The 17,112-nt window shown below is 36.8% G+C and overlaps 1 protein-coding gene across 7 annotated transcripts in view; it reads left to right on the top strand.

The window, feature by feature from the left end:
- The window catches only part of SLC4A4 (solute carrier family 4 member 4), a 327,400-nt gene that overhangs the window by 145,239 nt on the left and 165,049 nt on the right, over positions 1 to 17,112 (top strand). For 4 of the 7 annotated variants that reach the window (XM_079152712.1, XM_079152710.1, XM_079152711.1 and 1 more), the window contains exon 6: positions 1,466 to 1,645. In XM_079152712.1, coding sequence (XP_079008838.1) covers positions 1,466 to 1,645 — 180 coding nt within the window. Of the gene's footprint in view, positions 1 to 1,465; positions 1,646 to 11,634; positions 11,731 to 17,112 lie in introns of all 7 variants that reach the window. The other 3 variants (XM_079152708.1, XM_079152706.1, XM_079152709.1) reach the window with 2 other exon arrangements.

Raw genomic sequence — 17,112 nt, 5'->3', positions numbered from 1 at the left:
GACATCTGCGTAAGGCATATGATGGAAAATCCTGGATTTAGCCTCTGCTTGACTTCCAAATAATTGATTGTGTGTTGTAAATGCCAGTTTCTTGCTATGGAATGTGAGACCAAATCTGAGTACTTGCTATAAGGATGGATGTGTGAGAAGTACAGTCATGCCCAAGAAAAGTCCCTTGAACATCTGTAACTTCTCTTTACAGAGGTGGGAATCCGTGGGAGATGCTGTTATCCAACTAGGACCCATCAATTTTCTTGTCAGACTTTTGCAGAAGAATAACTTGTTCTCTTTTTACTTTTGTATATTGAGAAGCTTGCCCAAGAGGGGAATATGGATATGCAACTGTTTATGCATATGCAGCTTGGATGCATCTATGTATCAGAATAAGTAGGCATGGGATCCATTGCTCTGGTTCAGTGCAGGAGACAAAAGCTCTACTTGCATGAATGAAGTAGCTTCCTGCCAATATTATATAGATTTTGTGATTTTCTTTTTTGTCCTCAGTCTCATTCTGGGTAGAAATAAAATGTCCTGTCATGTAGATGTTAAAGTAGAGTGCACCAGTCTACATTTTTGTTATACTATTGACATGCTTACTTATGAGAAAGTGGGTTTCTTATATTCTGTTATAGGAAAGAGATGAGGAGGGAGGAGGAAGAATATACAAATATGTAACAACAAATCCCACCATAATATACAACTATAATGTACCAAAAACAAACATGGGGAGAAAATAGACTTTGTTGTATAGCAGAATGACCTAGGGAGCAATTTTAAGTTTTTCATAGTAAGACTAGGATATTTAAAAGTCTAAGTAGGACTAAGATAATTAAAGTATAACCTGAATAATATTTCATAGAAAATTTTATTCAGGTTATACTCTAACACAACCAGTGGCAATATGTTTGTGAGACTTTAGTTAGATCAAAACAGGAAGAATAAGCCTGCCTTAGAAAAGACTAGGGCATAATTTCAAGGTTTACTCTTTCATTTAATTAATTGGTGTTCAGATGACTTGATATTAAGAAAGTATTATTTTCCTTTCTCTTTTTTAAAAAAACAGTTTTGTAGTTGCAGATGGACAGTATGCCTTTATTTTGTTTATTTCTAACATATAATAGTACATGAAAATTTTCAATCTTTAATTGAAAATTTAAATTACTATCAATTGTGTTATTCATAGAAGTAGAATGTGATTTATGTGAAATCACTAAACTTGGAAGAAAAACAACAAGATAATTTTATCTTTCTAACCATACAGTTATTACTAGAATATTTATAACTCTCTCATTAAAACCAGTATCCCTGTACCTTGTATCTTTATCTTTTACATAAAGTAGGAAGTTGGAGATTTGGAAAATAATACATTGATGTTAAATTTGAGGGTGACAATCATAAAGCTGGAGTAAAAAATTCACATTTTGAGTCTGAACTTTGTTTTTGTTCTTCTTTGTTTTTGTATCAGAGATGATTGTTGACCATCAGATTGAGACAGGCCTCTTGAAAGCTGACCTTAAGGATAAGGTGACCTATACTTTGCTCCGGAAGCATCGGCATCAAACCAAGAAATCCAACCTCCGGTCTCTGGCTGACATTGGGAAGACAGTCTCCAGTGCAAGTAGGATGTTTACCAACCCTGATAATGGTAATGCAGGGCCACTGGCTGTTGCTTTCTCTTACCTGTCTCACTTTCCTTTCTTCCACATCTGGTTATCTTTTCCTTATCCCTCTCCATATTTCTTCCTTTTCCAAGTTCATATTCCACAGTCATTTCATGATACTTTTTATCCAGTGGGGCAGTTTATAGTCTTGCTGGGAAGATTTCACTGCTATTGTAGGCTGAAAAGGCCACGGTGCCTCACTTGCTCCATATGTATCTCTTCTGATGGACTGATATGGTTTGATAATGACTCTTATGATGATCCAACTGTGTATTTCAGATGAATCAAGAAGCTTATATATCTTGACTACCTCAGGGAATATTTTTCAACATGATGGTTCACCAGAATTAGGAGAATATAGTACATATGATAAATGCCTTGAAATCTCATATAATGAGGTGTTTGCTTGATGTGTGACAGCATCCATCCTATAAATGATCACTTCATAAAGTAAGACTTGATAATATTTTTGCTACTTAAAAAAACAACTTCTTTTCATATGTTCAAATGGTGGGAAAATAAGTATTCAAGATGGGATATTAACCCAATTATAACAATAGGGAAGGCACTACGTCCTATTCATACTTTATTGCATCTATCAGAGTTTCCTGATAAAAGCGCTGTCTTCTGGATTATTCTCTTTGTTTTAAATAAATTTCATGATTGGGTGTAGCCTGGGAAAGGAGAATTTAATTTCCATGAAGCATGGGAAATGAAGGTGTGGTGGGCAGAGTTGCTAAGCATTGGGTTGTTAGAACTAGGTATGTACTCCAATTCTGCCTGTCTTGTTTAGTGTTAAGAGAAATGAGCAGATATGGGAGGCTATATTTCATTGTGTTCAGCTGTACTTTCAGAATAACACAGAACATGTTGTCATGGGAAAGGTGGAGTGAAAGAATTATGTAGACCAAATTTCAGCTCAGCCACTCTGTTTCCAGAAGTGGGGTTTTCTAACTTAGTGTTACTATAAATGGTTAGAAGAGAGCTTACTACCAATGAACTTTCTCAGTTATGTTTCTTAAGAGAAACTGGTTGCAAACAAATAATTAGAATAGAAATGCTCTTTATAAAAAAATTTCACAGCAACTGGGGAGGCTGAGGCAGGAGGATCATTAATTCAAAGACAGCCTCAGCAACTTAGCAAGGCCCTAAGCAACTCAGTGAGACCCTGTCTCAAAAGAAAATATAAAATAGGGCTGAGGATGTGGCTCAGTGTTAGGTGCCCCTGGGTTCAATCCCTCATACAAAACACACACACACACACACACAAAAAAAAAATCACAAAAGGTAATATAATCTGGGACATTCCTATTATGATTTAATGGTTCTACTATTACCTGGAATATTGCCGCTGACAGGAAATGTTTTAGTTTTTGTGGGTCTCTATTTACTTATTTTTTTTAAAAGTGGTTTCTGAAGAAAAAGATTTTGATAATGACCAGAAAGTTTACAGGGTGAACATTTTTAACAGCTGATGTTAAAAATATTTCATTTTAACAACCCATATATTTGAAATTATGGAAATTGAAGTTGAAGTCCCTTTTGTATATCATATGTAATAATCTTTCTCATATAAAATGAAATTTCAACAATTGGAGATCATTTTTTTTAATCATGGAGTTGGTGGTAGTATAAAGAGGTAGGAAAAGTGCACTGTTTTCAAATGTTGTCATCTGCAAAGAGAAGAGGAATGACGAGTGCAATTAGGATACTTCCTACCACTGTGGTGAGCTTCATTTTCATGGAACTGCAGGCAGAGTAGAAATTACAAACAGATGAGTCTTGGAGACCAGTATCTTGTGGTAGCTTGAAATCGGCCCTGATACTAGCTTTGACCTTCCAGAGTATTTGGATGTGGAATATAGCTAGTGAGTTGAGATGGCTCCTCATTTTATCAGTAGATCTCTGTACTTTAGAGGAAAGCTGAAATTGCCTTTGTCATTCACCTTTTCACTTGTGAAATGTTATATATGCTGGGCAGAAAGCAATAGGGAACACAGGGAGTTCTTTTCTGGCTCTTCAACTGATCAGCTTACACCCTGAAGCATGGGATACGATTAGGTCTTTTAAAACATGTTATTATTGGCCTTTGTGTTACCCAACGCCTTTTAAAATATCACAGGCAAGATTTGGCTTTGAGAGATCCTATAGCAATGAATTTCATGTGCCTCCAAGGTACATTATTATAAATTATCAGATGGCAAACTTTTAGCTTTCTAAAGGTGCTTGCAAGTTTACACAGTTGCCTTTATATCTTAGAGTTTAATCACTTAATGTCTTTAACAACTATAAAATATTCTTAGAAAAAACTTCTGAAATAAAGAATTATATAACTTGCTGCTATTTTAATAAGCCAGAACCTTATGTCTATTGTAGTTGGAGCTATATTCTAATATCCTCATGTAAAGTCTAGATAAACTGGAGTCACCTTGGTCTTCTATAATAGGTTGGAAAATAGACCCAGTGATAGAGCCAGCTTTAGTGATGCTAGCAACAGTGTGATAAATAGCTGAAATTTATGGAGCTACTTCAGAGTTGGGAATTTTTTCATTTCCCACTGGTGTGTTGGAGCCAGCTCTTATCTACTTACAAGAGCCAATTGTTATCAGGAATTTTGCAAACTGGTTAAATACAGCTTCTATTAAAAATTAAATTATGTAAACATGTAATTAAATAACTATATTAAAAACTTAGGTAATAAATACTCAAAGTTACCACTTCCACCTTATTTCACGACATTTTATTGTAATCTGTGCTCTTAAGGTAGTTTCCATCTATTATTGTGTCTGTACAGTGGAAATACTATAAAATTGTCTGCTACTGTGTATCACTTCCCAGCTCTCCATGGTCTGGGAGAATAGAAGTCTTTGGAGAAGTGACATTAGTCATCCGATCAGACCTAGATTGTGAATTTCCTTTTTCCCCATTCCAATTTAATAACCTCATTTTTTAGTAGTGAAAAGTTGTTTCTTCTTTCTAATGAAAAATTGGAAAGGTAATTTAGTACTTAGTTTTGATGTCTATAAAACAGATAATGAAGAATTAAATGATATATGTACATGTTTAGAATATTAACAAGACATAGTAATCACTCAACAAACGTTGTTCTGTTATACACAATATACTTAAGCACAATTAAGAAAGATTTTGTGAGTGGGAATGGATTCTGGAGTGATACCTGATTTGTAGCTCATTCCTGGGAAGAAACTCATGGATATAGTCCTGATTTATTTCCTCTGCCTGTTGGTAAGTGATACCAACACCCATTTATTAGCAAAGAAGAAAGGAAGTCCTCTTGCAGAATGGTCCGTCTCCTTCATTGGTTTTACTCTTGGCTTAATGGCTCTGTGGACCCTAAACCACACTGCGAATCCAGGGGCCCCATTAAATAGATGAGAAATTGGAGAAAATGCCAGCTCCAAGCAGGGCAGTGACTCCTAGGGCTCACACTGCTTTCCCTTTGCTGCTCCTGGTTAGGGCCTCTTGTATATATATATAGGGGCCCATGCCTGCTCCTGATTGGACCCCTCTGAGTTTTATCTTCAATTTACCACCCCAACTTTTTTCTATCAAGTTTGAGAAACATGTTCCCCTTGGTCCTGTCAGTCATTACCCCCACTCACTCTTTCAAGGTTACCTGCCAGGCAGGATGCTTCTTAATTCTTTCCCACGTTTGCTTCGACATAGGCCCAGAATACTTTAGGTATTTTAAAAAAGGTTCTCTATTGCTGTTGCCTACAGTAACAGTGGTTAACAATGCAGAACAAATAATGGAAAGAAATTACGGTTAATAGTAATACTAGGCTTTACAGAAATGAAAGTAGGATTAGTTAGGTTCTTGTTGCTTTGGATCTGATTTGAGGTTAGGCCTATTCGAACCATTTGGTTTGAATACTAGATCAACTGCCTTGACATTGGCACGTGTTGGGTCTGGCTGGGACCACTGACAGGTTTGGCAGCTTTCTCAGTCCCTTTAGCAATTCTTAGGTTTTTGTCTGGGCTTTAGATTCCAGCTAGCCCAGTTGTCTCTGGCTTGGTCGTTCTACTCTACCTATCGCACCACCCCTCCTAGACTCTTGAATTCAGACATGTCCCAGAATCAATGGGTCGGCAGGCATTTGCCTAACTTTCCGCTCCTCTGAAGCAGGCCATCATGCTTCTTTAGTTCTGAGATGATTCAGGTGACATCTTGCATCTTCAGGCCCATAATACCTTCAGATGAGAGTCATTTTCCCAGGTGCCTTTCTGCATTTTAGTCAGCTCCTGCCTAAAACCAGCAGCAGATATCTATCTATTTTGTTCTGGATTCTAGTTCTCCATGCATTTGCACAACCACATGTAAATATTCTGGCCAGAACTCCAGAAATAATCAAGCTCTACCCAACTTTAGAATAAAATGAACCAATCTATGGAAATTGTCTAATAATGTGCCTGAATGACATTTATTCCTTAACAGCAGCAACTATTGTGGTAATTATTATAAATATATTTCTCATTTGCCCAGTAGCTGCTATTCTTTCTTTACTTTCTTTCCTCCAGGCAGTGACTGATCTTCTTGATCAAAACTGTTCAAATCTTTAAACCATAACTCATTTTTCTCAGGGCATTCCTTCTCAGTGTTTGCTAGCGTCTTCTGCTCTTGAAGGCAGTGCAGAGTCTGGCTTAAGAAACACAACACTAGTGAGTGCTGGTTTTAACACCAAAGAAGCACAACACTAGTGAATGCTGGTTTTAACACCAAATGCCGACTTCACAATCTTTTTCTAGAAATTATGATGTGATCTTTTCCAATGATTTTATTCAAATCCTGCTTATATTTAGTAGCAGCATGATTTCGAGGAATTTACATAATTTTCCTGAGTCTCAGTTTTTACATCTGCAAAATAGGGTAGTAATTTCTTATTTAGTACATATAGCCAGAATTAAATGAGATACCTTTGTGAAAAATATTTATTAAGTATTACATGAAATTCCTTGATCAGGAGCAACTTATTCAGAAATATTTTAAGGGACAAATTTCATGACCTTCAGATTTCAATTTGAGGACAGAGTTTTAATTCAATACCAATTGTTTTATTTTCTCTTTCTCAGTTTGTGTCCCTTATCACTCCAGTATGAAAACATTCTTGGAGTTTTTTTGTAAAATAGTGTTACTTTTGTTATCAACTTTACAGTTACCAACAAATATGTAATGTTTTGACACTTAGTACTTTATAGCATTTTTACTTTAGAGTAGAAAGACGGATAAGTATATGTGAGCAATGACAGTTCTTAGCCATCAATAACTAATGTGAGCAGGATGTCACTATGAAGTGAACATGTTTTTTAAATTTATTAATTGTCAGTCTGTTTTACAGCCAGAGTGTGGGTAGAGGAAAGAAACTGGAATGATTCTCTTTGTCTTATACAACCACATACAAACAATCTTCTTCATCCTCCCTTTCCAGGAAAAATCGTGTATTTAAGGAACACTGAATGATTTGCTGCTGCCAACGCAGAGTAAATCTTGCAAGACTTGAGAGCCTTCATTGAACCACCCTTGCAAAGTCTTGAACTTCCAAGACTCATCTTGCTTTGAAAGCAGATGGGAGAGGAGGTGCAGATCTGAGAACATGTCCTAGTATCTGTGAAAGAGAGATGTAGAGAAGAGGAGAAGCGGGAGGACAGGGAAGAGTGAGGAGTGAAGGGAAGGCATGCTAGAGATGAGGATGTGAGGTTGGTGGACGCTAGTTATGTCTTCCTCAAAGAGGAGAAAGGGGAGAGGAGGTTAGTCTTCCAAGAGTAATTTAGCATGCCTGCTCTGCTCAAACCCTGTTTCAGTACGAGGGACCAAAAGATTTTTGCTGGTTTGTGAATCTGATTTTTTAAAGCTTAAAAATCAGCTTTTTTTGAGCTTAAAGTTGCATTTAGTTTTTATTGGACATTGACAATGATAATTGTATTTATTTATGGAGTACAAAGTGATGCTGCGATATATGCATACAAGGTAGAATAATTGAATCAAGCTGATAAAGTACTATTCATGGGGCTTGGGGTGTAGTTCAGTGGCTAGCACATGTGAAGCACTGGGTTCAATCCTCAGTACTGCATAAAAATAAATAAATAAAGGTATTGTGTCCATCTATAACTAAAAAAATTTTTTAAAGTATTATTCATCACCTCAAATACTTATCAGGTATTCCTCTTTTTTAATTGAAACATTGTACCCTTTGACCAACATCTCCCCATTTTTCCAACTCCCTAGCTTCTGGTAACCACTATTCTATCTTCTGCTTCTATGAGTTCTATTATTTTAGAGTCCACATATAATAAGTGAGAGAAGTGATATTTTTCTTTCTCTGCTTGGCTTAACATTGACCTCTAGGTTCACTTGTTTTCTCCAAAAACCAAAATTTTCCTCTTTTTTTTTTTTTAATAGGACTGATAGTACTCTGTTTTATTGATATACATCACATTTTCTTTATCCATTTATCAGTTGATGAGCACTTAGGTTGATTTTATAACTTGGGTATTGTGAATAGTGCTACAATAAACAAGTGAGTGCAGATATCTTTTGGCATTCCAATTTCGGATCTTAAAGTTGAATTTAAATTAGACCAAAGTTGTTGTCTGTAGTGTTTTCCAATACCATTCAGACTGTTGAGTACAGTCTTGCAACATCATTCTGTTAACGATACCTCCTATTATTTAAGCACCTTGTATATACCAGGCATTATTCTCTACCATATTTCAAATGTATGTAAATAATCTTCATCTGCAGGTGAAAAACCTGAAATTAAAATGTAAAATAACTTGCACAAGCATAATCAGTGGAGGATCTAGTGTGCCTAGTAGCAATATGATAATTCCACTACAAGGGGAAGAAGCTTCCTCAACCATAATTTATTTCCCATACATCATGAGTCCAGTTCCCTTATTTTGTGACCCTGGTGGCTGTTTTTTTTTTTTTTTTTTTTTTTTTTTTGTTATAGATGGACATAATACCTTTATTTTATTTATTTATGTGGTGCTAAGGATGGAACCCAATGCCTCACATGTGCTAGATAAGTGCTCTACCACTGAGTTACAATCCCAGCCCCTTGGTGGCTGTTCTTTATCTGCAAGAATTCACATCAAACATGGCAGACTGTCTTATTGGCTTTCCAAATTAAGATTTCTAGGCAATGTATCTCAAGGGTTTATAGGTGAAATACTGCTATGATTTTAGGTAAGATTTCCTTGGTGAAATAACAGTGGGGATGCATAGTAGGTGCTTACTAACAATTTAAACACACAGTATTGCATTTCCAAGAGAGTCATACATTTTAACATGAATAAACTTCATTTTATTCTTAATACTATTGTTGAAAAAGCATTTTGCTGCAGAAGTTGCCTTGGTTTGTTTGCATAAGTCAAGTAGAGACACATTCACTTGAATAGATTAGGATGGATGTCTTTGGACAAGTTGATTCCCAAGGGGAACATGAATCATTAAGCAAAAATTTTTCCTTCTAACACAATCTAGATATTGGAAACCATCACTCAAAAATCTTTAGAACTTTACCTTTTTCCTCATCAAGTATGATATAAATAAGATTTTTACCTTGTTTATGGCAGACATGATTTAAACTATGTAAGATGATAGCAAAGCTGTTGATTTTGTAGCTCAAGCATCAAGGAGAACAATGAAAGCATTTTTAAAGATGTGTATAATATATCATTACTGTGGTCTAATTATGAAAAGTTCAGCTGCAACTTTGGGAACAACTTTTAAAAATTTGATGTTTGGAGTAAATTTATGAAGAAAGATAAAATAACAAGAAAGGGTTACAGTTTGTGTCTCTTCCTGTACAGAACACCGAGGGCCCAACAATTCAAAATGTTGGAATTTGCCAATAAAAGTAATGGATGCAGTGAGCCTCCCAGTTTTCATGAGGGTGAGCAGCCAGATGGCTCCAATCAGGCTTTGCTAAAGCACAGGTGCCAAGTCTCTATGGGCAGTTGCATTTTTATGCCTGTCTTTGCAGCCAGGTTCTTTGCTGGTATGTGCCAGTCTCCAGTTCCACTGTCCCCTTGATGAGGAGGCTCAGTAATAGTGGAGGCTGTATATGCAAAAGGGAGTTTCTAGCTTTGGTTCCCAATGGATCATACACTGACATGCTGAAGGAGTGGAGAGAGGGAGAAGCTGTTGTGGAAAGCTAGTTACCACCATCTTAATATGTGAGCAGCAGCTGACTTTAGCATTGAGCCATGACATCAGTGATAAAATCTTGGTAGCTACCTACTCATGGGAAGCTAAAGGAACGTGAGTTTACACTGCATTACCAGTCTCTTTGTCAGTTCTCACCAATCTGGCATTTCAGTCAGCTCCTTGTTTGAGCCTAGGCAATTGAGTGCCAGTTGTATACATTCTTCTCATGTCATTTAGCCAAGACTGCAGGAATATCGGCTCTTAAAGCAGGACTCTATGTCATTAAAAGAAATAGGAGGAGAGACTTGGTCAGTATGATAATATACATTTCTAAATGTCTCCCTCTTGACAAAAGTAATTTTGGAGTACTCTCAACTGGTTCATTTCCCTTTTTCATTTTTCTTAGTGCAATAAAAACTTGCAAAGAAGTTCAATTATGGGAAACAATTAAAAATTCAGATTGCAAAGAGAAGACATCAGATTTGCCTCAAACAGGTGCTGGCACAGATGGCTCGCTCACAAGTCCTGGCTTTATTTACAGCTTTTAAACACAGACAGATAAATTGACAAAAATGTTTCTGGATTTTATAATGCACTGAATGCCCAAATTTGGCCATAAACTTACATTAATTTGTAAATGGTTCAATTTAAAACCTGAACTCCCAAGTCACCAATAGCCTATTAAAAAAACTGTCTGCCCTTTCTTTTGCACACTTGTATGAATAGATGATCTAATATTTGCTCTTGATTGGGTATGTTTTGTTTATTGCCTTGATCACATTAATGACTATATCATTAAGAAAAAATACTTCTCAAGTCCAATTGTACATAGTCTGATGGTTAGGTATTTACAACATCACTGTCAATCCTTAAAGGATCATTATGCATTCCATTTCTTACTAGCCTTGGAGTATGGTTCTAGATGAAAATAGCAGAACAAATGACATGAAGCCCAAGGCTTAAAGGAAATTGTCCTCAGGAAGAAGTTGAAGGTGCTGTCCATTTAATGAAATATACCTGGAGGAACCATACTGTATACTTAGCAGCATCATTATTTTATCCTAACTTATTTTATGGTCTAAGATTTTTCAGAGGTACACCAAGTATTAAAATTATAGTATAATAAATATTAAAAGGCACCAGAAAATCAAGATTAATATGCATTTTTAAAGGGGTCTGTATTAAGGTATTATTTATCCTGATGTCATATTGCTAGAGGGCTAAACAACAGAAAATTGAGAGCCACTTCCATATTCATCAAGGAAAATATTTCAGAGGTGGAAGTCTGAAATGTTGCTTTCTACATTTGTGAACAAGATTCATAGACTGGTCTGTTGGGTAGATCATCAGAAAACTGCTTACTAATATGACATCCTGTTCCCTGTGCTTTATAAAACTGCGTGTAACTTCCCTCTGTGTGTGCTCATGTGGTACAAATTATTAACAGTCTTGATCTGACATCTCGAGATTGGTGTTTATTATGTAAATCTTTCTCTGGGAAGTAATCCATGTTTTGTGTATTAGAACTGTGGGGCGAATCATCCATTGGTATTTGGGGAACTATAATGATTGAATGTAATTTTTTTTTAACTTTTTCATTCTGTGTTGGGATTTGTTTCATTTAAGGGTGCAGGGTCATGGGAGGGGGTATGTGTCATTGTAATGTGTCATTGTTCTCCTTTAACACGCTTGTGTGATTTGCTTTAGTATTTTTTCTTCTTAATTAATGCTTCCATCCTCATCCTTGCTGTGGCTGCTCATGTGTCCTCCTCCTTCTCCTGTCTTCTGCTTCTGACACTAAAGCCCGCAGCCCGCTTGAGAACTCAGTGCCCTGCCTAGCAACCCGCACCTTGGACGATGACCCCCGAGTGCGGCGCACTCCCAGCGTGGGATGGCTCAGTAAGTCAAGGGCTGGGGAAAGGGCAAGGATGGTGGTGGGGGAGGGTGGGCAGGACAATGACCTCGTGGCCACGGAGCAGAGGGCATCCTCTGGCATGCCTGAAGGGGTAAGATGTAAGAATTCCTAAACTCATGATTGTTGTTTGATTGCTTCTGCTGCCAGAGTACAGGGATAAAGAATTCTCTGGGTGATCTGCTGATCTGAATTCAAGTTGAGAATCTTGTGAGTTAGTGGAAAGGGTGTGAGAATGGGGTCAGTGTGGACATCACCAGCCTGGCCTCTATGTGGCACTGGTCAGAAGCACAGGTCCCTTGTGGTGATGCTGGACCTTGTCTCTTCAGAGGACTGTGAGCAGGGTCACTTGAGATGAACTCTCTGATGGTGGTTTGAAAACATTCAAGTGCTAGATAGGAAGAACTTACTAAGTTAAGGACTGAAGGCCCTCAAATACCCATTACATGCCAGAAAGACCGAAGGTGCTAAGGAGTAAACAAGGAGCAGAAAAGAAAGAATCTTTAACTTATTAAAATTTAGAGCTTTGCTAAGAAGGTAAGACTAACACACCTAAAACAAAAGAGAGCAAACCTACACAAGAAACCACATGAACTTTCCCCAAAGATTTCTATATTGTAATTGTTAGTTGACAAGAAGCCTGTCTATGGTGACATCATTGCATCTTAACTGATTATTACTCACTTTCATAGAGTATGTCTACTGATTTGAGCCTTTCACTATTTTAGCATGAGAAAATTTCACCTTCTTAGGAAAATGTCCTTTGCACCTGGATTAATGGGAAAAGATTTAATTCATTGTAAAATAGTGTTTGTTGACCTATGTTCTTCCAGGAATTTTTTTGGTGTTATTCTGACATTTTAAGAAGCTGTAATAATAGCCTCTGTGTCTTGTAGAGGTATACATGCATGTGTTGCTCATTAAGTATGGTATGGGCACCGTGTATTCAGAGGTAAATAAGGTGAGTCTGCCCTCATGGGGGTTCCTTTCTGATGAGGGAGACTGAACACAAAAGGGTAGCAGCTCTATAAAATGATCAGTGAAATCACTGAAAACACACATATGCATCCCCCCCCCATATATATACCCATTTATACATACACATAAGATTATGGAAAATATTGGCCTTGGAGTGGCATGACTTTTAGAGGACATACTTTTGGGGTTAAATCTTAAGGGAAAAATATAAATTTTATAATGGGAGAATCAGGGGAAGAGCCCATTATTGAACTATTAACTTTATAATGATCATTTCTATAAAATAGGCCTAATGGACTTGAATAAGAAATTTTCTGGAATAATAATAAAAGTTGCAGATATTAATTCATTACTTTCTGCAAACTCTGAGCTAAATACTTGATGTGACAGTATTTAGTTTTTTGAGCAATCCTGTGATGAGGCCATTATTATCCACAGTTTAAGAGTTGAAAAAATGAGGCTTAGACTTGTTAAGAAGCTTTCCGAAATCACACAGCTTATGTGTGTCTAGGGAAGGACTTGAACTTCATCATAAAGTGGTTTCATCAATAATATGGTGGATGACATTTTTTATTTAAACTATAAGAAACTTGTAGGGACAGATTGCCAGAGGGATCTACTGACCCTACAGTGAAACTCTAATACCTGCGTGATTTTCTCTGCAAGAATCATGTATTCTTTCTAATACATTCTTTTATTCCTTAGTGTTACCTACTGGGGAAAAAATAAATTCAAATAAGAGGTTTAGACATTGGAATTCGTAGTCAACCAGGGTTGGGTTTGAATCCTGGGTCTCCTCCTGCTGGCTTCCTGACATTGGGCAAATTACTACTTTCCTGTTAACTTGGCTTTCTCAACTATAAAATTAGGTTAATCTTACTAGGGTAAGATTGTTGTGAGAATTAAATTAGAAATGGGTGAAGTGTCCAGGGTAGTTCTTAGTACTCAGTACATTCGGCATTACTATTATTAGCAAAGTACTTATAGGAATTGCTCAGAAAATTGTAGTTGTTTTTAATATTTTCAAAGTTTAACTTATTCCATGTCAGGTATACAGATATCAAAGTATTTCTATGTATAGAGCATCAAGGAAATTGACCACAAGGTTGAGTTTGTTGATGATATGGAAATTTGGCAACTCTTTGGAAATCAGCCTAAGATTAAATCGTGGACCAGTCTTTTTTAGAAAACATATTTGAGTGATGAGAGGATTTTCTTATTGCCTATTTATGTGGTATATTTTGTTCCTAACAATCATGTTTGATGTAAAGTCTTCATCACACTCATCAGGGTTCCATATGACTTACCTTATCTATTCAGTAAATCAAATATGTAACTATCGAGTAAGTTGTGCAAATTATTGTTAAATCCTGTTGGTGTCACCTGCTCACCAATCTCATTTCATCTCTTTTCAGTATGAGCCCCAACTTTTCCTTTGTCCTTGTCCTTTACTGTTGGTTTTAAGTTTTAGCTCCATGCTATAGTTGATTTGATTTTCCTGCCCATCCATGAGTGCCTTTTAAAGTAAAACATTCCAAAACTATTCAGTAGGGCCCGGATGATGTTCTGTTCCTTTATAAAATAGTTCTTAGAAACACAGAAGAGGTTCTCAAGTCTTAAAATTTCATAGCTCCTATTATCTGTACCTGACAATTCAAGATTTATTATATAGTTTTATGTTGTCCTCTGATGTCTCATTATCGATATCTTTTTGTTTTAACTACATAACAAAGCTCCTTTAGGGCAGGGGCAGTGTCTCAGGCTTTGCATCTCCTCTGGTGTGGAGAGGTACTTGAAACATGTATGCTATATAATACCCATTTTTTTTTTTTTTTTGATACCTCATCATTTCCTTGAAAACAACCTACAGCCCCATTTTCTCTGTGGGCCATCTTGGCCATAGTAAACCACTAACCAGATGTGAATAATGTTTACTTGTAAAAACTATTTCCCCATATTTTTGTACATCCAATATGATTAATTTGGTTATCAGTTTATAGTTAGTAATTAACACAGAACTACTTTAAAAAAAAAACAATTACCAAAATATCAGCTAAAAACTAGGTTTGTAACAAGAATCCATTAAGTTAATCTCTCAATATTCTTAGCAAGATATTTTCAGGCCTAATGTAAATTGCAGTAACTACCTTTAAAAAGCTGCCTCTAAAGGTGCTTTTGGGGAGTAAGCTCTCATCATTTCTCATTGTGCTTCTTATCTTAGTTGTCACCTGAGGCAGATGTAAGCTTAGGGCTCTTATCCATTTCAAATGCTGCCAAGGTATTGAATTAGAAATTGGAACAAAACCAAAAATTATTTCCTCTTGCAGATCTCACTGGCAGGTCTGAAACCAGCTAGGCCACTGAGAACAAAGGAGAAGCTTTCACCTCCACTTTTCAGGACAAGTTAATACCAACCTAATGCTTTGCCATTATGAGAGTGTAAGAGCATACCCTATCTTGGTAGATCCAGAATGGCTCTTCACTCCGAGTGCTTATCTGTGAATTCAGTTTGACATCTAACTGCCAGCATCATTTGAGCCCTTAGAAAACACTTGTGTCCCTTTGCAGTTAGTGGCAGTAGAGATCAGCTGCTTCAGACTCTTAGGTCTGAACTTCAAAGAAGAAAATAAGGCTTACGGTTTTTCCTGTTGTCTTCTGCACATCCCTGGTGTCTATCTTCACTGTGTTTTATAGCGTGTCTGGCTAGTTTGTGCATATACTGGCCAGGGACCTGGTCCGATTCCATGTTTTTCTTTGTAGGCCTTTATCCAGTATCTATTGTTACTATTATCTTAAGTATAATAATTAGACAAAACTGTTTTTTTAAATTAAGCCACAGCACTTTAACTCTAGATTCTTGTTTCATCTTCTAATCAGCCTACCCACTTGACCTAGAATTTAAAGAACTAAATTTTAAGTGGAACATTTTTTTTTCTTAAAATTTTTTTAGTTCCTTTTTGTACCATTTCTGGAATTAAATAATTTAAAAAATTTCAACTATTAGAGAATGTGTTACAGATTAAAAAATTTAGTTTTCTCTGACCCAGAAGTTTTCTTGAAAAGAAACTAAAAACTTCTTTAAGAACTTGGGGAATCCAGAGAGTTCACTTTAGCAAGTTCAATTCAATAGCTGTTCCCTGAATCCTTATTCTTTTAGTTAGACATCCAATTGGAGAAAAGGAGATGAGGGAAACACACAATAACAGCACTTTGAGAGGAGAGTGGAGGGCAGACTGGTTTGTCTGCAGAATATAAAACAGTAATGTATCATGTACTCTGAAATGCGTATTAGCAAAATGGATGGTGGGCTACAAAAAGAATTAGGAAAAGAATTCTTCCTAGGGAAGACAGACTTTTCAATGAACCTTAAAGAATGGGTCATATTTTCATAAATGGAGATTGTAGTAAAAACAGGGTGAGACATTGAAAGACCATGCGAGACCGAGAGAAAAAGTATAAAAGCAACCAGAAAGTACGAAAAAGAGAGTTTGTATGAGGTATAGTAAATTGACACTTTAAATTGGCAGAGAGGGAATGACAGCAGGACATTGGGGAGCTAACAGCAAAATAATTGAGTCATTTTGTGGAAGGCCTATCAAAGTTTTTTTCTTTTAATGCATGGAAGTAGCATGATCAGAACTTTGTATTCTGGAGATTAATCTGCCAGGGGTTCTTTGAATGGGATAGATTTAGGAGGTGATGGCGGTTGACCAGAGATGAGGGAATAAGGACCTGGGCTAGGATTGAGACTATGGAAGTAGAAAGGAGGGGATAATGCAAGCTCCGTCATGGGGATGGCACCCGTGGGACTTGGCAAATGACTGAACTTCAGGAGAGGGAGAGGGAGGAGGCTGGGCTATCTCAGGTGTTAAGCTCGTCCCCAGGAGGATGATGGAAAAGCCTCTGTGGAAAAGGGTGATAGATTCACAGATGCATGCCAGGTGAGGTCTCTGTCCCCACCATGCATGTCGCAGCCATCCTGGAAGACACATTTCACTAGCAGAGTTTTAGGTTACTTCTTTGGTTTAAGACTCTTCTGCATTTCTGCTCTGTTGTCACATTCTTAGTTTTTCTGAGCTCTGTCTCATTTTCCTTTGGGGTGGGGAATAACTACCACATACCAGCTATTTATTGTCCAGTGAATTTAGAACATTTTCATTTTTGATTCCCCAAGCATTTCAGTTTCCATCCCTCTGTTTTTTTTCTTCACCAGTTTCAAGATATAGACTTGTTTTTGAATGGGAATATTATTTGGGTCGTTTACTGTACTGTTCACATATGTTCTTGGCCTTTAAAAGCCAAAGAAAATCCAAGTATAACTTTCAAAGTTCCCTCACTTGAGCTGTTCATAGTCATAATTTTCAAAAGACTATAGGGAATAATAGATGTCT

Source organism: Sciurus vulgaris, assembly GCF_902686455.1.
Source record: "Sciurus vulgaris genome assembly, chromosome: 9".
Taxonomy (NCBI): Eukaryota; Metazoa; Chordata; class Mammalia; order Rodentia; family Sciuridae; genus Sciurus; species Sciurus vulgaris.
Note: the sequence above shows the minus strand (reverse complement) of the source record. Positions and strands in the feature narration are given on the sequence as shown.